This window comes from Chionomys nivalis, chromosome 6 (assembly GCF_950005125.1).
Source record: "Chionomys nivalis chromosome 6, mChiNiv1.1, whole genome shotgun sequence".
NCBI lineage: Eukaryota > Metazoa > Chordata > Mammalia > Rodentia > Cricetidae > Chionomys > Chionomys nivalis.
The window spans coordinates 95,747,393-95,770,045 of NC_080091.1; the positions used below are offsets into that span (position 1 = coordinate 95,747,393).

Here is a 22,653-nt window from a genome sequence, read left to right on the forward strand (position 1 = left end):
GGAGGGAGGAGGGAAAGAAAGGAGAGAAGGAGTGGGGAAGGAGGGAGGGAAGGAGGGAGAGGAGAAGGGAAGGAAGGGGAAGGAGGGACAATGGGAGGAAATAGCAAAGGTTAAGTAGAATATGGAAGATTTGAAATCTTGTATATTTTGCTGTTGAAAATCTAAAATGGGGTGGGGTGGGGCTGGAAAGATGGCTCAGCAGATAAGATCACTGGATGTTTTTCCCAATTCCCAGCAACCACATGGTGGCTCACACCCATCTGTAATGAGATCTTATGCCCTCTTCTGGCCTGCAGGCATACATGCAGGCAGAATACTGTATATATAATAAATGAATAAATCTTTTTTTAAAAAAAAAAGAAGAAATGTAAAATGGTGCAGCTGTGAAGAAAGCATCATCATGGAACCCACGAAACTGAAAACAAGATGACCATGGGATTCATCAACAGTACTCCAAGGTAGAGCCAAGATTAAAAGCAGATTCCCAGGAAAATATTTATTCATCTATGATCATAGCTGCCTTATTTTCAGAAGCCCAGAGGTAGAAACAATCCAGGTGTCCCTTCATGGATGGATAAACAACACGTAATATATGTATATGATGTAGCATCCTTTAGAAGGAAGGAAATATTGATAAGCGCTACAATAATGCATTCTGGTGGCATTGTGCTAAGTATAATTACAAAATAATCAACAGTGTGCAATTCTATCTAACTGGCATAACCAGTGTCAGGAGATTTGTACACACAGAGAGTCATATGCTGGGGATTGGCTCGATTAATTTAGGGTTGCAGCATTGCAAGATGAAACTTTCTGAAAACTGATTGCACTTGTGAATAGGCCTGATGCTAATGAACTGCCACTTAAATTTTAAAATAATGAGTTTTCTAGGTGTTTTACTACAAATAAAAATCTTTGCATGTATATATAAAATCATTAACTCAAGAATCTCGCATAGGAGCAACTTACCTAAGCACATAACAACGCCACAAAAATTACATTTGTTTTGGTTTTCAAGACAGGGTTTCTCTGTATAGCCTTGGTTCTCCTGTACTCTATACACCAGGCTGATGTCCAACTTTGAGGTCCACCTGCCATTGCATCCCAAGTGCTGGGATTAAAGGCATGCACCACCATGCCTGACTAAGGAATTACATTTTCAAAGCATACACTCTATATGTGCATCAACTGCCACTCTCAAACATGAATTCAAAAGTCACTATTCAACTCTGGTTGATAATCTGGTATTTCTCAGGTGCAATGGCTGTCTGGGAAAGGACAGTGCTGTCTGTTGAAGGAGGAGATAGCTGTTCATACAAAACTCGCTTAGCTGTAGTTAAGGAGCAAGGGATGGCATAGGAAAGGGACGTTCATAGGAAGACGCAGATGTTGACAAGAGCCTGGCTAGCTAGTCCAGATGGACACAGTTCAGATGGACAGCCTGAGGAGACCGTCATGGAGAGGGCCTGCACAAGGATCCAAATGCAAAAGCACAGACACAATGTGGCATGAAGCAAAAAGAACAGCCAGCTTAAGGAGTCTATTTCAAGATGAGGTTTTTGCTCCAGGGGAGCAAAATCAGTAAGTAGTGTGGGAACAAAGAGAAAAATCAAAACAACAGAATCACTTTAAAAGCTTGGAATCCACAGAGAAATAACTTCCTATATTCTAGCCTTTTTTTTTTTCTGGGAGATTATTAACTTGCTGTAAGAAGCAGCAATCTCTATCAAAAGGAAATGGTTTTATGGCACCTATGTAAACAAATTTTATTTATTTATTGATGTTGGTTTTTCCAAAACTATTTATAATTCAAATATTTTTACATTACAGAAAAAAAAAACTAAATGTTCGTCCTAATTTATTCTTAGCTTGAGAAAGTTTGTTATCGCTGTCCAAATCCAGGTGCAAAAACAGCTTTGCTGATGTTACAAATTCACTGGTTAGAGAGAAAGCTACCAAAACACACCTGCACCTTTTCAAAACTGATCAAGTAGTGTGTGAAAGCAAGCGTATTAAGGTCACGAATGTTTAGTCATCAAAAACCCCATTGTCCCATCAGCTATGTAGAGTGAATTATCAGATTACTTAGATGTGCATAGAGATAAACCTGCGTTTCATGACAGCCTCTCCAGTGTCATCAGGCACTGCTCGATGCTTACCGTTTCCACAAATGTTGGTTTAGTCCTGTGGCTTAGTAATTTAGAATAAAGGGAATAGCCTCCAAGGAGGAGCCCCCATTCTGAAGCTGCAGCATTTAACTTATTTTATTATTTGAAGCAAAAGAATGTAGTTGTTAAGAATTCAGGCTGTTCCACCAGCTGGCCTAAGCTTTCATCTTGCTTCTGGCCTTTCTTAGTATAAACCCCATAAACTCTGCGTGTTTAGGTTTTCATCTCTACAACAGAGATAATAGTATTTACATCCACCAAGATGGCTGTGAGCATAAAACAAACTGCAACATGCTCAGGGTTCTCCAGCTTGCCTCATGTCAGTAAACCATATTTATAATAAGATCACCACTTATTATTACATCACACAAAACACACTCACATCTATCCATGGTCTCTTTTTCACCATGAGGACTTGTGCATCTGTATCCATCATCTGTCTGCATATTTACAAATCTCAAGGTTTGGGGATTAAAAAAAGACAATAAAGTAATAGTTGAAAAAAGCCATAATACTGTAAGTTGCAATAAGTAATCTAAATATCGATATTATAATTTAGAAGACTTGAGGACTGGCAGGACAGTTCAGAATGTAAAACACCTGTTGGCAAGCCTGGGGATCTAAGTTCAATCCCCCAGGGCCACCTGATAGAAGAAGAGAGCCGATGCCTACAGGTGGTCCCCTGACCTCCACCACACGTCTTCACAAGTGGTACCCACATGCATACACACACACAAATAAATGTAACAAAAAAAAAATGTGAGTCTGGTCAGACATGATGCTATGTGTCTCTACTGACCAATGTTGGCAAGGTAGTAAGACGTTGTCTCAAAAATATAAAACGAGAGCTTATTGTTTGGGGGCTTCTGGGCCTCCTGTGGAGGAATCTCACACATGGGACAGAAAATTGTGTTTAATAGTTCTTTGCTTCTGAGATCAGTGCTACCTAGACATGTAGGGTAACTCATTTCGATCTTTCTTTTCTATTTCGTATTTTGTGGAGGAAGAATGTTAGTGATAAACAGCATTTTCATGCACTCTCAGTTTCGGCTAATCCCCCTCTGTACCCTCATCTCCCAGGTCTTCCTCCCTGCTCCCTGCTCAAAGTTTTAACCCACCGTATTATCTATTCCCTTCTCTACTGCCTCCCCTTCTTTAAGATGACTCTGTCACCTCTTAGTTTCATGGCTTCCAGGAGTGCCCCACATTAAATAAACAGGACAAAGAGTGAAAGTTAAGACCCACTTCTCTATGGTGTCCTTCTGGACCTGGGTTGCCTCACTCTGTATAATGTTTTCCAGTTTTCTGCATTTCTCTAAAATGTCCTTAATTTCATTTTTCCTTACAGATGAATGGAATCCCATGGTGTATAGGCATCACATTCTGTATTTGATGAACAACTATGCTAATTCCATTTCCTACCTATCATAATAAGGATGTGCAGTCGTCTCTACAGCATGATAAAATCCTTTGGGTGTCTGCCCAGAAGTGACAGAGTGGGTCATATGGCAGTCTCGTGTCTATTTTTCGGAGAGACATCTCAAGTGATTCCAAAGTGGCTTCGCTAGTTTACACTTCCATCAGTAGTGTTACAAATCTGCCAGGTATGGTGGCACATGCCTTTAATTCTAGTACTTAGGAAGCAGAGGCAGGCAGAACTCTGTAAGTTCAAGGCCAAGCTTTTCTACAAAGTAAATTTCAGAACAACTAGGGCTACACAGAGAAACCCTGTCTCAAAGAAAGAAAGAAAGAAAGAAAGGAAGGAAGGAAGGAAGGAAGGAAGAAGAAGAAGAAGAAGAAGAAGAAGAAGAAGAAGAAGAAGAAGAAGAAGAAGAAGAAGAAGAAGAAAGAAAGAAAGAAAGAAAGAAAGAAAGAAAGAAAGAAAGAAAGAAAGAAAGAAAGAAAGAAAGAAAGAAAAGAAGCGTCAGAAATCTTGGTTGCATCCACCCCAGAGTTAGATGGTGAGTTTCACACATTTCTCCTGTAAGATTTAGAGAAATAGAAAAAGCCCACTGGAAACCTCCCTTCTTGAAGCTAGTGCTCAAAGAACTGAAAGGTGCTTTTCAGGCTGTTGCAGAAAAAAAAATATATTAGTGTTTTACCCAGTTGTGAGATTTATAAACAAAAAGAAAGAGAAAGAAGGAAGGAAGGAAGGAAGGAAGGAAGGAAGGAAGGAAGGAAGAAGAAAGAAAGAAAGAAAGAAAGAAAGAAAGAAAGAAAGAAAGAAAGAAAGAAAGAAAGAAATTAACCTGCCAAGCAAGATGAACCCGCTTGTGCAGTAGCGGCATGACAGATGTAGGGAAATCAATTGCCATCTTGTTGCTTGAGAAGGGAACCCACAGCTGGGCCTGTAAACCAGTTGACAACCCATGCTTGGGGATGTTTTAGACCCAAATGGGATCTTACTACCATTGTTTAACTAAATTCACATACTATCCAACTGCCTTCTTAACATCTGTGTTTAAACCCAAAGACAAATGCTACCCTCAGCCTTAATCCAAGAAGCCTCTCTTGGCAGCACATAGTGGTAAATGCAGACTCGGGGCTGCCAAGGATGAGAGGATATGTGACTGTTAAGTGCTGGATCCTAAACTAGACCTTTACAGCATCCCCTTTCAGGCTCAGGGAACACTGGGAAAGAGGAGCAACAAGAGAGGAGCCAGAAGATAGGGTGAAGGGCTTTTAAATCCTATCCTGCAGACTTGATGCCTCCATACAATCATCAACTGTGCAAGTATGGCTACCTGACATACAAGACTGGCCTGGTCAACAAGCCATCAGAGAAGGGAGTCAGGCTCACAGAGACTCACCCCCTTCCTGCTGAACTATTAATATTAATAGATATTGACCCAGGAGACATCACTGTCTTTGGTTCTATTCCCACTGATGATCCAACAACTCTCCAAAGAATAACCCAAACCCATGATTACACAGAAAGTTCTAGTTAAACTCATTCTGTCACAATATAAAATGAGACGTGGACATTAGAAAGAGACTTATACAGCAAAGAGGGGGGTCAGGTAAACAAGAGAGGGTAGGGATGGGAATAATAGCTGCATTACACAGGTATGTGAATTGTCAAAACCAACTGAAAAATAAACAGAAGAAAACATAAAAGATATTCACTTCACGGGTGTACCTCACACTTTTCTCAGTGACAAACACACAGAACTAAATAGGTCATTTATAATCGCCAAAAGCCATTTATAATCAGAATGATTTTACTAGCATATTTATGGACACAGAAACAATTCACTAAATCCTACCATCCTTAAAAATAATACTGATCATCCACCTTTTCCAACGTCTTCACACCAACCAGCCTAGCTTCAGTGGTATCTCTAAAGGTACAATGGATGCCCTTTTCCGCTGTCTAACTGAACTTAAGGCCCACTCCACAGGCATCGTGCTGGGATATCTAGCCAATTATCTAAGTCCCATGGTTGAGAAGAGAGTCTATACATTACTAAACTAGCATAATTCCTAACTACATTCTCAATCATTGTCCATTCACAGATAAGACTAGCTCTCTGCAGGGGAGAGCCCAGGGACCCACCTAGGCCCTCTGCATGTGTGTGACCTTTGTGAACCTTGGTCTTTTCGTGGAGCTGCTAGCAGAGGAATCAGAACTTGTCCCTGACGCTTGCACTGTCTTTTGGGAACCTGTTCCCCATGCTGGGCTCCCTGACCCAGCCTTGATGCAAGGGGAAGAGCTTGGTCCTGCCTCAACCTGATGTTTTGTTGACTCTCATGGGAGATCTGCCCCTTTCTGAAAGGAGACAGAGTGGTGGGATGGGGGGATGGGAGGTGGGGAAGGAAATGGGAGGAGAGGAGGGAAGGGAAACTTCCATGTGGTCAGTATGTAAAATAAATGAATTTAAAAAAAGTAGCTCTCACCCTTCGTCAAAGTAGCTTCTCCTTGGGGCAGATGGAGCCTTAGAGAAAGCCACATGTAATCACAGTGCATAGAACTACTAATCAGAGGTGTCCAGTCCCAGTGAGTACACACACAACACAGTCTCTACACCTAAGGCTCAGGGAACATTGCACAAGAGGAAGTAGGAAGATTGCAGAGGCCAGAGGACCAGGAAGTTCAATATGATATTATGTCTCTTAGAAATGACATAGAAGTTTCACGCATGATACCACAAGAAGATGGCTGCCTACATAAGATATGAACAGTGACGACATCAACAGGCATGCTAAAGAGGAAGTGGGAACTCTTGTGGGACTCTATCCATACATAAAGAGTACAGGCAATTAATGATTGCGGAGAGAAGACTTTCTCAGAGATGAGCCCCCTCCTTGGTTATTCAACAACAGGTGGTCAGCCCTGAAATCATATACACACAAGCAATACTAAACGAACTCAACGGGTTGTGTTTATTTATAGATTTATATATGTATGTGCAGAAATAATTAAAGATAATTAAACAATAACTAAAGGTGACTATGAATTTGAGAGGGAATGAGGGACTTAAAAGGAAGAGGGGAAGGGGAAATATTGTAATCATAATTAGAAATAAGTTTAAAAAATAAGTTTAAAAAGAAATACTTTTTTAAAGAAAAAGCAAATTGAACAAAACGAGGACAAATCTTAATATGTTGAAAGTGGACGTTAGCATGGTAAATTAATCAATTTATAAGTGACTAGTATCAAAGTGTCTGAAAAGTGGCCAACTTTTATGTTTAGGAGGATCACCTGGGTAAAAAGTACAAGACCCTCACCTTAAGTCACCTTAGAGACCCTTTGCATCAACCACAGTAACCTTCGTAGAGATCGCTGGACATTTAGAATTGGGGGCTCCCAACAATGACTCCCTGGGAATTCCAGAGGCCCATCAGAGTTCTCTAGGAACACTGGTCAGGCCAGTACAACCACAGCTGCGCTGTGTCAGCAAACAGACAAACAGTGTTAAGAGGAGAGGAGGTGGCCCTCCTATACAAGCAGACTCAGCAAGAACCAACTGATGATCCTGCAGCTTCAGCCTAAAACCGCCTACCTGGAGGGTGACACAGGCAAAACTACAAACCGCATTGCAAGAACCCAGACTCACCTTGTGCCACAGTTAAGTTTCATGTCTCCCTCATGCGTGGGAATCAGCTGAATTCACTGCAGGTGGACGTTCTGAGGCCCTAGGTTAAAAAGATCCTCAGGAAAAACTATGGTTGACCACTGGGAGGGAGATAACATTGTGTCCTCACAAAGGGGCAGCAGACAAACCTCTCCTATCGCTCCTTTCCAACCTTGGTCGTCTGTCTGTGGCTGCTGGAAACAGCTGGCATGATCACAATGGGGGGAAAGGGAGGAAGAAAGGGAGGAGGAGGGGGAAGCGGTGCTGCTATGGCCATAGAGCAAAAACGGTTTTGAGGAAGAGGAGATTGTCATAGCAGTGAAGCTTGGTGGATGCGCCCCTTTCACACGCCTTGGCCAGAGGAACTCTTCCTCATCATTAAAGAAATTCTGTCTCAAAACAAAACAAAACAAACAATGCATTGTAAATGGTTTAGTGACAGAACTGTGCTTAAGAGTGCGGGGTGCTCTTCCCAGCATCCATGTAAAAGTTTCTAACAATCTGTAACTCCAGTTTCAGAGGACCTAACACCTTCTTCTGACTTCTGTGGGCACCAGGCATGCACATGGCACACAGGTACACATGCAGCCAAAACACTCATACACATAAAATTAATATAAAAAATGACTACAAAGGTGTTCAGTTTAGAGACATATGACTGTGTGGCTTTGAATGTATTTTAAAAATAATGCAAGCATTGTCAATTACTATTTATATATTTTATCACCCATAGATGGTGCCTCCCTTATATTAGCAGCCATTCTCCAATCCTTCATTCCAGCTCTTTGACAATTATGCATCAACTTGGCTTCTGGGTTTACCTATTCTAAGCATTTTGCATAAACTGAACTATAAAATTTATAGTTTGTTTCTTTTATATTGCTGTGCTAACAGAGTTTGACCAAGGCAACTCACAGGAGCATTTATATGGGCTTATACTCCCAAAAGTTAGACATCACCATGGCAGAGTGGAGACAGGGCAACAGCAGCAGGAAGCTGAGGACTCATATTTTGATCAGCAATCATGAGACAGAAAGAGTGAACTAGAAATGGTGTGAGTCTCTACTTCCCTAGTGTTTGAATTAACCTTGTATGCCACCACAACCAGCAACATTTCATCTTTATCAATTTCCAGATTTAAAAAAATTTTCAATCATTTATCAGTGGTTTATTAATAACCAGAAGCAAAGAAAAAAAGTAGCTATCATTTTTATCTATCACTAGAGGATAGCTTTTCCAGTATGGGAAGGGTAACTCATATTCCATTTTCTGTACTTGAAATGTAGTGAAGGGTATGCGCCATGGCCCTCGTAAGGAGGTCAGAGGATAGTGTGTATACAGGGCTCCCTTTTATCAAGTGGGTCCTAGGGATCCATACTCCAGTTGTTAGGCTTGGGGGTTAAGTGACATTTGTCGAACCAGCTCTCTGGCCCTAGTACTTTGTTTTTTGAGCCAGGGTCACATCATAATGCCCAGGTTGTTCTCAGCCTTGTGGGCTCAAGCCCTCCTTCTGCCTCTGTCTTCGGTGCAGTCTCCACAAACAGCGTCACCGACTGGAAACCAAGTGCTCCAGTGCCCAAGACTATGGGACCATCCCCTTCAGAGCACAATGAGCTTTTGTGCCCGGCACCTTTGCTTTACCCTTATGTTCTCAAAACTCACCTGTGCTGAAGCACGTAACAGTACATTGCATTTCCACAATGGAGTAATACTCAGTTATACTTATATACCACATTTCTAGCCATTTATCAGTTTATAGGCATTTGGATTGTTTCCTTTTGAATAATGCTGCTTTCAACATTCCTGTATGAGTACTTACCTGCCTGTGTTTTCAGTTCCCTTGGGGATAATCTTAAGAGTAAAATTGCTGGTCCATATGGTAAGAATCTGTTTAATTTTTTGAAAGATTGCCAAGCTGCTTTCCACTTCCCATTCCCTCCAATGACAGAATTTTACTCACCGAGTCATCAAACTCCTCGAGAGCTGTGACCAAGCCTTGTACTCTAATGTGGCCCCAGAACCTGGCACTGTGCCTAATGCATATGGCTGTCTATAGATTTTTGTCCATGATTAAAAACTCAAAATATTTTTTCATATTTTTCTTTCTTCTGTGACTCCCTCATGAAAACACAAAACCCTTCCCATTTTATTTAGCATTAAATTCTTTTATACAATGAAGAAGGTATTATTATGTAAAATACTCCAGCACATCTACCCACGGCTGCTCTACAATTGCTAAACCAACAGAACTGCAACATTGCTGTAGCATCTCATCTGCAGGCTAGTGAAGGAAGCACACATATCTAACAGTAGATGGGATCAAACATTTTCCACTTGGTACCTGTTAAGCAAATATTCTCAGCTCTAGGTCTCCCTCTGCTGGCCGTGATGTCAACAACACCAAAATAGATTTTGCAGGGGAAAGAACAAAGTGGCTCCCACATGGGACAGGAGGCAACACATGGGACACATCCATAACAGAGACTACCAGAAGAGATGGCAGATGAAAGGGCCTTCCTTTCCTAGAAGCCCTGGGTGGGGAATGGCCTCCCGAGACTGGCACTTGAGGAGTCTGATGGCTTCCAGCTCCGGACAGTTGAAGAGACCATCCCATAGAAAAATCCACTTTGATCCTCAGACACAAAATGGACATGTGATATGAATGGATCTTAAACTTTAGACCAACTCCTCTCAATATGAAATAGTTTATATCTCTTAGAAAATGGCATAAGTGTAAATAAATTCTGACTTTCCCTGTCTCTCCATCCATCCATTCCCCCTTCCGTCCTTCCATCCATCCACCCACCCATCCATCCATCCACCCATCTGTCCGTCCGTCCATCCATTCCCCCACCCATCTAGCTATCTATCTGAGGTCTTATATAAAACATAAACAATTTACACATATAACTTGCATAGTTACAAATTAACAGGATTAGAGGCTGAAGTGACCAACTGTGGGTAAGGTACTGAGGGTTATGTGAATCACCTGTGACTCGTAGAACTTTCCTTTAAGGGTGACAATTCCCTATTGCTAAGAGTCTGTGACATTACATACAGAACAGGACCTTAGAGATGTGATCAAGTTTAGATTGTGGAGCCAGGAGACCATCCTGGATCATCTAGATGGGCGCACAGTCATCACATGAATCATTGAAGGAGAGAGCATTCTCCTGCCATACCAGGAAAGACAACACAGAAGAGGAAGAAGGAAATACCCAAAAGATGGTCCATTATTGCTGGAGGAACAGGACAAATGAACAGAAATGTGGACAGCCTCTAGCAGAAGAAACCACAAAGAAATGAGGACCATGACCCCAAACCCACAAGCAACAACCTGACTGGCTGGGAGTTAGCCTTACAGCCTGGTCCAGACAAGAATTCAGCCTAAGCAACGGCAGATTACAGTCTTGTGATGTACTGAGTAAGGCTGTCACATTGATGGCAGAAATTGTGAACATGTATGGCATTAAACGTCTTAGGCTTATGCACTGTGGATACAATAGAAAGCATAAACTGCTGAATATCAATGCTTTAAAATATAGGATTATGTAGTTCTGAAACACAATCATCACTAAAAGGACCATCTAAAGCTGTACCTTTGCAGAACCTATGCACCTCCCAGTCCATGCTACTATGAGTACTTGGGAAATTTCTAATGATAATTACTGATAATTAAATGATAATTTAAAATATAAAAATATCTTGTCTAAGAATAATTCAGTAAATTCTAAGTAGTTATCATTTCCAATACTTAAAATTTAATGACTTTTCAAGCTTAAGTAAACAGTTGTTTTAACAACTATTTTTAAAACTGTCTTACCAGCTTGATGCAATTCAACTTAGGAAAATATCTGTTCACTACTTGTCTTTGTGTATATGCACATGTGCCTATGTAGACATGTGGGCTCCTGTGTACAAATGCACATACCCATATGGACGTGTACATGTGGATACCAGAGCACAACCTCAAGTGCTGCTCCTCAGTTTCACCACCTGGTTTTATGAGACTGGGTCTCCAACTGTTCTAGAACTCAAGGACTAGGCCACCGTGACCTGTCTCTCTTCACTGGTCCAATACTGGTATTACACACACATACACATGCTAAGATTTTCACATGATTCTGAAGATCTAACTCAAGTCTTCATGCTTTCATGGCAAGTCCTTTCCCAAATGAGCTACCTTCACAGTTCCTAACTACCTATTCTCCATAGATTTTATTCAATCCATATTTTATATTACCTCATAGTAATCACATTAACAAAAACCAGTGATAGTTATTGTCTTCACATGAATCAGTGTTTGAGAAATTCAAGAACGTGATAAACAATGCCAAGGTTTATATGCTTCAAAAGTACAAAGACTTCTAAGGCAAATGTCACATATTTTTCGCTTATAAATGCATAAAACCAGTACTAGTGAGTTACTTTTTAACATGACTTTATTGATATAATGACCATATTTTGGAATTCATATTTCTTGAATTAGTAAATCAAACTGGCACACAGCATTACTGCAAGCATGTGACAGTCCCTCTGCTTCCTGACTGCAGGGTCAGGTCTGAGACATCTCAAGTCTTACTGCTCCAAGCAACCTTTGCAATTATCATAGTAGAAAAAGGTTGATTTTTTTTTTCCAGATACTCTAGGATATAACAAAATCTGGATGTAGCGCATGGAGACTTACTTTTTCTGTGTTCTTTCAGCCAATCTCGCAATATCTATAGCTGCCTTTCTTGCTTCGAAATCTTCTCTTTTCACAATCTCTCCTGTCCCTCGGTAGCCTAGCTCCACCAACTGGCGAGCCAGGCTTTCATCCTGAGGGGAAAACCAACCAGCAGATGTCTGGGTGAATGGTCTTCAACATATACAAGATGATTGTTTAAATCAAATGTTCTTCTTTAAAAAGAGACAAGAGCTATTACACATGTGGAACTAGCCTCCTGACAGTACAATGAGACACATTTGGTCTTCTCGTTTAACCAGAGATAGAAGATGAAAAGAGAAACAGCATCAACCACCAACTTTTCTCCAAGGGATCAGAGAACAAAAATCTGTTGTGTTTTTAAACAATTTATGCAAACAGTAGACAATTAACAGTGTATCTTTAAAGCAATATAATTAGAGACAATAGTGTTCATAAAAGAGAGACTTTGAGAATCGACTGCACACAAAGAGAATGGGTTGCATTCAGAGAGCTCAGTGTTCAGAGTGACTTAAGTCAATTAGTTGATGACACAGTACAGTATGACTTCAAATGCAGCTAAAGAGGAGCAGATGGATTTCCTACTTAGCTAAGAGGATATTGTTCCTGTGTAACCATTTTACCAGTAAGAACAGAAAAGTAAACGCCCAAGAAGATAGCCACAAAATGCCTGAAGTTGATGGAAACAGATTTAGCCATGGAAATTTGCGGTATTTCAGATACTTTAAGAATTGTATCATAAACATTATGTGCATGATGTACTCAAAAAATAATACTTGTTTTCCCATGTATTGGATATTGTTTTATGATGTTAATAATACAAACTATTAAATGAAATATTTGTTTATCAACAAATAATCACATTAAATGACATGGAAACATTTCAAATACAATGAAAAGAGCACATATTATATTTTAGACATCAGCAATGAATACAGGACTAACAAATAAAGACATGAAAAATGCTAGATTACTAATCTGTTCTGCCCATCAAATAACTTATACATTAGCCCTGTTGTTTTACGAAGAATTAAAAGACCACAAGATGTTCTGCACATGCTTACTGGGCCATGATAATGCAAATCTCCAGGCATGGGAGCATCGAGTCTGCTCCTCTGTTTCAGATGTTCTACTAACAGACTTCCCTATTGCTGTGTTCAGTGACTGTGAACCACAAAAATGAGCAAATGCCTCCACCTAGTGGAATGAATCTTTAGTAAAAAATGCAATGCAGATTTGAGGTTTGTTTTCAAACCTAATTTGAGTATAAACTGCATTAAATACACTGCTAAAACAAGTGTGTAGAACAGATTCTACTCAAGACAGTAAGACTCCTCCTTTATAAGAATATAAATGTCTTTTGATCACACAGAATTTTACATACTGAGGACCTTGGAAATGTTTTTGTAGTTACTTATACACTAAATTTTGCATGCCTTTGTGTCTTGACTCAGTTACACAAAACCATTGGATAGTTCTGAAACTAGCAATACTTATATATTTTACAACAAATATGCAAAAGGTGTTAGGAATCAAACGAAAGTCAGTTGTGGCAACATGATGTAGTGGGGTCACAATTCATTTCTACTGTGACAATATAGTTCTAGTGTCTGGGGAAATATGCCACTAAATAGCAAACTAACCAAGCATAGGCCCAAGAATATCCCAGGGATTCACACCTTGTTAAGATGGAATCTTGGCTATAAAATACAGCTTGACTTTTCCCCATCCCTCAATCTCATTAATGACTACAGTTAAGACTTAACAGATTTTCTATTACCAATATTTAAAAGAATATTATTCAACTATAATATGTATATACCAAAAAAATCAGAATGACAATTCGAAGGTAATTTTAAATTGTACATAATTTTTCTTTTCTCTGGCCTCGGATTCAGAAATGTGATATCTAAATCACGAGAAAGGTAATGACTAGCCACAAACTTCACAACGCCATGGAAACCACTAGATTGTTTATATCTTCCCTTCTTGACAAATGTATAATGATTGTTGAAGAAAACGTCAAGACATGCAATCTCATCCAAACAATAAACCACTTACCGTCTTGCCACTCAGAGATAATCAGACACTCAGAGGACTAGTCTTCCAAGCCTTGCTCTTGCGCATGCTAGGTTTCCATGAACGAAGTTAGAAAAGTATTGAGCAAAGCTTCTCACACCCCAGTTCTTTAAATTTAATAACGTATCTTGGATGCCTTTTCATTAACTATATATACAATAAAATTTAGCAATTATACATTTCATAGCTCTGCGTGTAGGTACTATACGTAGCTCATTACTGTGCCTTCCATTTTCTGCCTCCCTGAGATGAGTAGCGATGAGTACTCTGTGATGGGTGGTGTGTGCTGCTTCTGAGAAGCATCCAGGTGCTACTGCCTTTGTTTTCCTCCACATTCAATCATGCGCCTTAGCTGCACTGAATACTTGTCTTGATTATTGGTTGTTAGGGATTCGCGAAGCTGCTCCTTATCGTGGGTTCCTTTTGTGCTTACTAAACTTAGATTCTGTTGAGGATCTTGGTTTGGTACACCTATAATCTTCATAAAAGTGTTACCTTTTCAAACATTGCCCCTGCAGGTTTTGTGAGTGCCTCTTTCACGCACATAGAGTGTTTGACAAAGCCTACACCAGGGTTTCTATTACCTCAGGGATGCTCTGTTTATCTTTGTTTACCTTATGCCTTCTGTTGATATAACATTGTTTATTGTTAGTGAATGAACTGTGTTTAGCTCGGTCTTTATTTCCTTGTTAAACTCATGTTTTGTTCTAATCAAGTTTCCGTCAAATTTCTTGTATATAATCCTATTCTGCCTCATGCTAAAGGGGTGTGACATTTTCCCTATACTACAGCATTGCATTATATTGGCTAGACTGCAAATAGCACCTATAGTTTCTAACTTGAACATTCATTGGGTATTTAAATTGAGAATTAAATATTCTGTAAATGTTTTTAAATAATCTATCAAGGTATTCAATGCTTTTTCTGCAACTACAGGAATCACATTTTTTTTCTTTTTAAAATTTGACCTATTAATGCTTTAACTTGGTTATTTCCTCTTTAGCAATTTCATATTCTGTATACTTTGGTCATATCCACCTCCCACTCCCCTTAACTCCTCCTGGACACACACAGCAATTCTCCCTCTACCTACATATCCTCTTCTTTTGTCTTCTTGCAACTCCATGAGTTCCATTAGTACTACACACTAGAATACTGGCTACTCTTATTGGTTTGACTTTGTGCTAGTAACTATAACTGTGTTTGAGTTTCACCTCGAATTTTTCTACCTCCTACAACTGTAGTGCATTGTGCCTTCAGGAAGAACATCAACTGATCATCTAGTTAAAAGTCTTGAGACATCTGTAGCCTCTCCAACCAGCAACTCTTAAAGAGGTATTCCATGCCAGACACAGATTTCAATTTGATAACTCATGCTTCAAGAGAAAGCACTGTCCAACCTTGAAGATTACCAGTATCCTAACTCTGTCTCTCTCTTTCTAAATCATATTTTAAGTAGTTTATAAAATGCTGAGTTTCCATACAAGTTTTGATCAGCTTATCCATTCTCTCCTTTCCCATACCACCCCACCACATCCCCACTTAAACCTTTAACCCTGGTATCTGTTTTTGATGTCTAATTAAAATATAATGATTATACATATTCATGGTGATACACTGATTAGCATATCTCACTTCACATGTCATTTCACTTTTATATCTTAAACATATTTCTGCCCTCACTTTTACTTTTTTTATTCAGTTCTCAAAATTAATCTTAGCGCTTGTATTATGTTTTCCTTGGTTGATATAAGAGCTATCCACGTCCTACAAAACTTGATGTAGTTTTAAGATGTGACCAAAGTTGAGTGTAAACACACAAATCAAACAGTTGCATGCTGTTCCTGCCAATACTGACATCCAGTCTATTTGAAAGAGTAGGCTGGTAACTACCAAAAATGATGGGAATCTCTGCCTTGCTTTAAAATTGAAACATCCTGCCTCCAGAATATGCTTTTAACTACTTCCAGGGTCCCACTCATAGAGGGAAAAAGAATAAATTTCAGCAAATAGGGTGGGTTACTTCTGTCATACCCAGGAGTGTAAAATAATACACAGCCTAAGCCTACTACAAAATCGGAAAAGATCTTCACCAACTTCACATCTGACAGAGGACTAATCTCCAAAATATGTAAAGAACTCAAGGAACTAGACGTCAAAATACCAAATAATTCAATTTAAAAAATGAAGTACAGATCAAAACAGAATTTTCAACAGAGGAGTCTCAAATGGCCAAAAGACATTTAAAGAATTGCTCAGCATCTTTAGGTATCAGGGAAATGCAAATCAAAATGATTCTGAGATACAATCTTACACCTCTCAAAATGGCTAAGATCAAAAACACTAATGACACCTTATGTTGTAGAAAATGTGGAGTAAGGGGAACACTCCTCCGCTGCTGGTGGGAATGCAAACATCTACAGCCATCCTGGAAATCAGAAACAACAGTTTCTGAGAAAACTGGGAATCAACCTACCTCAGAATCCAGCAATATCACTCCTAGTCATATACCCAAAGGATACACAATCATACCACAAAGACATTTGTTCACCTATGTTCATAGCAGCATTATTTGTAATAGCCAGAACCTGGAAACAATCTAGATGCTCCTCAACCAAAGAATTGTTAAAAAAAAAAAAATGTGGTATATTTACAAAATGGAGGATTACTCAGCAGAAAAGAAAGAAAGAAAGAAAGAAAGAAGGAAGGAAGGAAGGAAGGAAGGAAGGAAGGAAGGACATCTTGAAATTTGCAGGCAAATAGATGGAACCAAAAAAAAAGTCCTGTGTGAGGTAACCCAGACCCAGAAAGACAAACTCTGTATGTACTCCCTCATAAGTGGATATTAGACTTAATAAAAAGGATAGCCAGGTTACAGTCCACAACCCCAGAGAAGCTTGGTAAAAAGGAGGACCCTAAGAAGGACACATATGCAGTGCCAGGAAAGAGAAATAGTTAATATCTCCTGGGCAAACTGGAAAGGGAAGTAGAAGGGAGGGAATAGGTAATGGGAACAAGACTGTTCAAGATGGTTGAGTTGGGGGAGGCATACAGGGGGAGCAATGTAAGAGATAGCTTAATAGAGGGGGTCATTATGAAGTTAGGGAGAAACCAGGTGCTAGGGAAATTCCCAGGAATCCACAAGGATGACACCCACTGAGACTCCTACCAATAGTGGAGAAGGTGCCTGAACTGTATAATCAGATTGTCATCATAGTACCTACTACATCCAGTACCTGATGGAAGCAGAAGCATTGGTCCACAGCCAAACACTACGTTGAGCTCCTAGAATTTAGTAGACAAGAGGAAAGAGGGATCATATGATCAAGTAGGGACAAGATCATGATTGGGAAAACCACAGAGACAGCTGACCCAAGCTAGTGGGAGCTCATGGACTCTGGACTGACAGCTGGACGTCCTGCATGGAACTGAACTAAGCCCTCCGAATGTGGGTGACACTTATGTGACTTGATCTGTTTGGGAGAGGCCTGGAAGTAAGATTTATCCTGGGTACATAAATTCCCTGTGGAGAAATGCTTTGCTCAGCTTTGATACAAGAGGGAAGGGTTTGGTCCTGCCTCAACTTGGTATACCAGGCTTTGTTGTTGCCTCAAGGGAGGCCTTACCTCCTCTGAAGAGTGGACAGGGGTGGGATGAGAGGAAGTAGGAGGCAGGAGAAAGAGAGGGAGGGGGAACTGGAGCTAGTATGTAAAATTAATTTTTTAAATAAAAAAATATAAAATCTAAATAAAATAATACACAGCCTGGCTTCAAAGTTCCTTTGATAGGCCCTGTATAGGCAAAAAGGCAAACCATAACTATGCATTCCATATACCAGTTGCTCCCACCATACAGACAAGCTATTCCACCATCCCAAAAGTACTTTCCACAACACTATTGCTGCTTAACACTAATTATCAGTACTGCCTGAACTACAAAGATGCCCTGTTACTTACATCTGACTTAATGGTGATGTCCTGGTTGCAGAGCTTACCCAGTGGTTTCTTCATACAGTAGAGCCAAGTCAACTGATCCACCTGACCTTAGATCAAGGTAGCAAGCATCCCAGCTATAATGGAGAGTCCATATTCAAATTCTACCTGCCAGAGCCATTACTGGCTAGTTCACCCAAAAATCACAGGCTAGAGAGTAAGAAATATATAAATAATAAAAAGCAGAATATCATTAATAAAATATTTGTAGAAAGACTTTATGCATCAGTAACTACCTTGGATGTAAATGGACTAATTTATCAAATAAAAATGAAGAGAAGAGAATTAAATTGACTGGATAGATGCAGAAGTAAAATCCAATTATGTGCTGCCAACAAGATGCCCATCTCACTTTTAAAGTAACTGAAAGTGGAGGAATAGAAAAGATGCCCCATTCCAATAGAAACCAAAAGAAAGCAGAAGTAATGTGTATGTGTACACACACACACACACACACACACATCAAACATTGGTGCGCACACACAAATGTTAAAGGTTATGAAATGGAAGATAAATTGATGAATTGCAACACATTCAAAATCAGAAATTAACCCACTTTCAAAAATGGGAGAATCATTCAGAAAGAAAATTAATAATGAAACTCACTGGAGTTGAATTATACTTGAGTCTAACTTATAAAGCATATAAACATTCTATTAGAGCAATGTGTGGAGACACACACACTTGGGAGGTTTGAAGCAAGACGATTTCTGTCAGATGGCTCTCACAATCAAGTTAATAACATAGGCTGAGGTCAGTCTGATATCCTATTCTGTAACTGCCTGTTTATTTAACTTGCCCTTAAATGACTAATGCAGCCAACATTGTTGTGAGATTGTGTCTCCTAATGGTAACAGAAGCTACACCAATCAAGTCTAAACAACATGACTGCTCATATATGAACTCAACAAGGATAACAACAATGAACATGCCAAATTGGATGGACAAAAAACCCACAAGACCTCAACCCCGCACAAAGAACTTGAGGAAATCTGGCAAAGGGAGAGGTTGCCCTCCCCAGGGAAGAGCACACCAATTGCCTATCCAGTACGTAATGGCCATCCCTAAAAACACACAGACAGATAATATTACATGGTCTGAACAGGTTATACTTAGGATATATGTATACAATAACAATTAGTTCTTTAAAAAAAAGACCATGAATTTGAAGATGAGTGGGGAGGGGTATATGGAAGAGTTTGGAGGGAATAATGTTGTAATTGAATTATAATCTCAGACATAGAATTTTCAAAATGCTTTTCTTCCTTAAGATATATTATACAGTCTTGTAGGAGGCTGCTTATTTGTTCCCAGCTGCCCAGACTAGAAATAACCACTCAGAAACTATATTATTTAAATCACTGTTTGGCCAATCAGCTTTGCATATTGATGGCTTACTCTTATATCTTAATTTAACCCATTTCTAATGGCCTATATTTTACCATGAGGCTCGTGGCACACCAGCAAGGTTCCAGGTAGCAGCTCACATCTTTCCCTTTCTGCAGCTCCATGGCATCTCCCTGACTCTGCCTTCTTTCTCCCAGAATTCAGTTTAGTTTTTCCTGCCTAGTTCTACTTTTTGCTATAATGCAGGCTAAGCCAGCTTCTTTATTCATTAATCAATAAAAGTAACACTTATACAGAAGGACTTTCCACACCAGTTCATCTTTCCGTTTAAATAAAAAGGAAGGTTTTAACTTTAACATAGTAATATTACATATTACAACACAGGTATCAAGCAAGAATTACAGTTACAATATTTATGTCTACTTTATCTTTTATCATGACTAAGGAAAACTATAATTATATCTATCTATTATCCTACTCCATCAAAGACTCCAGAAGGATATAATATTACCTAAGTAAACAGGAAGTACATTGTAAGAAACTTCAAAAACTCTAGAATTGACAGAGACATCTTGCTACCAGGACAGTAACCCAACGTTCTTCTGTACCATTGGGGCATCCATCTTCAGCCTACAGGCTCATAGTATCTGGCAGACTTTTCCATGAAACAGGAAATTTCAAAGATAGTTCTGCCTATATTAACAGTTTGTCAGTCACTTTATTCTGTGTCCTGCAGAATGTCTGGCAGTCTCTTTCATGAAGCAAGAACCCTGAAGGACTGTCTCATCTTCTTTAGGCAACTTTAGTGGTAATTTTACTGTGAGTCCTGCATGCCCAGTTCATCAAGCAGTCAAGGCAAGAGCAGTTTCTTGCCCAAACGGCTAACAAACTCAATAAGGAGCTTCTTCAATGCTCATCATCCTCTTGAAGTAGATTGGCCCTTCCAGGAACAGATGTGTCTCATTGTCATGAAAAGTTCTAAGTTCTTAAAACATTTTAAATGCCATATTAATGAAGGCCTCTGAAAGATTTGAAGAATACCTAACTGAAATATATCTCTATATATCTAGAAAACTTAACTAACATGACTACAAGCTTGACTATTATAGAAGACTCTCTATTAACCTATATTTTTATATTATACATTACATTTTTAAATGAGCTGCACAAACACAATACCTTACTCAAGAGCAGAAATATACATATAAAAACTGAACTAAAATTTGTATCAATAAACCAAGATCCATACTGATGCAAAGTATTCATCTCTATACCATATTCCCCTTTAAATGTAAATAAACATTTATAAACAATATTTGGGAATTTGGGCATAGTTCTCTCCAAACTGCTTCCTGCTTTTTGTTGGGCAAAGTATTCTTGGGGGTGTTCATGGTGACATTTTACAGAGGTTCTTGGTGTATCAAACCACATTAGTCTGGAATTAATTCATAGGTTCTCATCTTCTGTGGAAACAAAAGCGGAACCTCTTTTCCCAATCAATGTATCAAATTCTGAAGTCTCAAATTCTGAAGTCAAGATACCTTTACGTTGGTTTATTTTAGCAGCCCATACAATGAAATGTTTGTCTGTAGTTAGCTCCTTCACTGTCAAAAAAATTTAAAGAAAACATAACACTATACATAATCCAGACTCTATGGCCCTGTTTAACCCTAATATATTATTCAAAACTATTTCCTTCCTCCTGAATCCTGCTCTAAGCATTTAAAGCTGCTGTGCTACATAGGAACAAGGTGTGTTCATCATAGAAGCCTGTTTCTGAGGATCAGAGTAATGACCCTCGCCATGAATTTGATCTTGGGAAGTCTGAAATCCTTTTACTTTCCCAACAAATGATGCCAACATGGACAATTACATCCACATAAAACCTGAGAGAACTTGGGGAGTAATTCGGACACAAAAGGACAGATTAAGCATGGCTTCTTGGTAGTAGTATTTTCTCAGGTGGGCTCTGTTTGCTAGAGGCAAGTGTGTCTCATTTAAGAGAGGCTTCCTGACTCAGCTTTAGCTGAAAAAACCTTGCAACTCTTTTAAGAGGCCCCACTACCAAACACTTAAATGAATGGCTGACAGCATGCTTCTTGGCTCCTGCTGGTACCTCTGCCATAAAACTAGACACAGAAAGCTAAAGAATGGGGTAAATCCAGTATTCAAAGCCACAGCTTTAATCCTAGCCATATCACATAGCAAATTAAAGACTCATGTGGTCAGAAAAAATAGAGTCAAATAAAAAAAAAACTCGAAATGGTTTATAGTATGTTTAAAAATATATGTAAGCTTGGGAGGGAAAAGAAAAAGAATAAAGTCCAAGAGAGAAAGAAAGAAAGAAAGAAAGAAAGAAAGAAAGAAAGAAAGAAAGAAAGAAAGAAAGAAAGAAAGAAAGAAAGAGAGTAGTTGGGTGTGGTGGCACACATCTTTAATCCATCACTTGGGAGGCAGAGGCAGGAGGATCTCTGTGAGCTCAAGGACAGTCTGATCTACAGAGTGAGTTCCAGGACAGCCAAAAACACACAGAAAAACCTTGTCTTTAAAAACCAAAAATTAAAAGTAAAAATAAAAGAAATAGAGTTTAAAATGAAATCACATAAAGATGGAAAATACACAGAGAATCTGGATACTGTATGTTATTGTGTTGTCTTTGAATTGTTTGATGACTGAGAAATGAGCAACAGCTGCTAAAAAATAATTGATTATAAATGCTGCTAGATTAATCCAGCATATGTATCTTGAAAACTCCTCGACTTCAAATTTTAAATCAAAAGATGTGTTATTTTGGAGAAAAGGTTTTGCTTTTGTTTCCACAGGAAATGGGAGGCTGTGGATTCATTCTGGGTTAAGAAAATTCAGGTTTGATCAAGGAAGACTCCCTGTGAAATTGCTGATAGGGGCAAACAGCCTAGAACTCTTGAGTTCTACATCCAGAACAGCCTCAAGACTGCTGGCTGAGATGATCAAGCCTCAAAGAAGATTCCAATCAGGACTTGATCATAATTCTCAATTTTCTTTAGGTCCCCATAAGATTATTATTGCCCCCAATCAGCAGCAAGTATCCTAGAAAACTACACCCACATTTCAAAAAAATAGATTATGGATGTTTGCCTTTGTTTAGAATGTTGGTTACAAGTCATTGTGGATAATGGTCAGGAAAAAAGTTAAACAAAGGAGGTTAGATTCAGAGTTCTTGTTTTGAAAAAAGGGGGGGTGCTGTGGGAAAATAGTCTTGTGCTATGTAAATATTTGTCAGTTGTATTGGTTTAATAAAATGCTCA

The 22,653-nt window shown here is 39.2% G+C and overlaps 1 protein-coding gene across 1 annotated transcript in view; it reads right to left on the reverse strand.

Moving 5' to 3' along the window:
- Cfap299 (cilia and flagella associated protein 299) overlaps positions 1-22,653 on the reverse strand; it is a 496,870-nt gene that overhangs the window by 462,046 nt on the left and 12,171 nt on the right. The window contains exon 2 of the mRNA XM_057772769.1: positions 11,931-12,061. Coding sequence (XP_057628752.1) covers positions 11,931-12,061 — 131 coding nt within the window. The remainder of the gene's footprint in view (positions 1-11,930; positions 12,062-22,653) is intronic.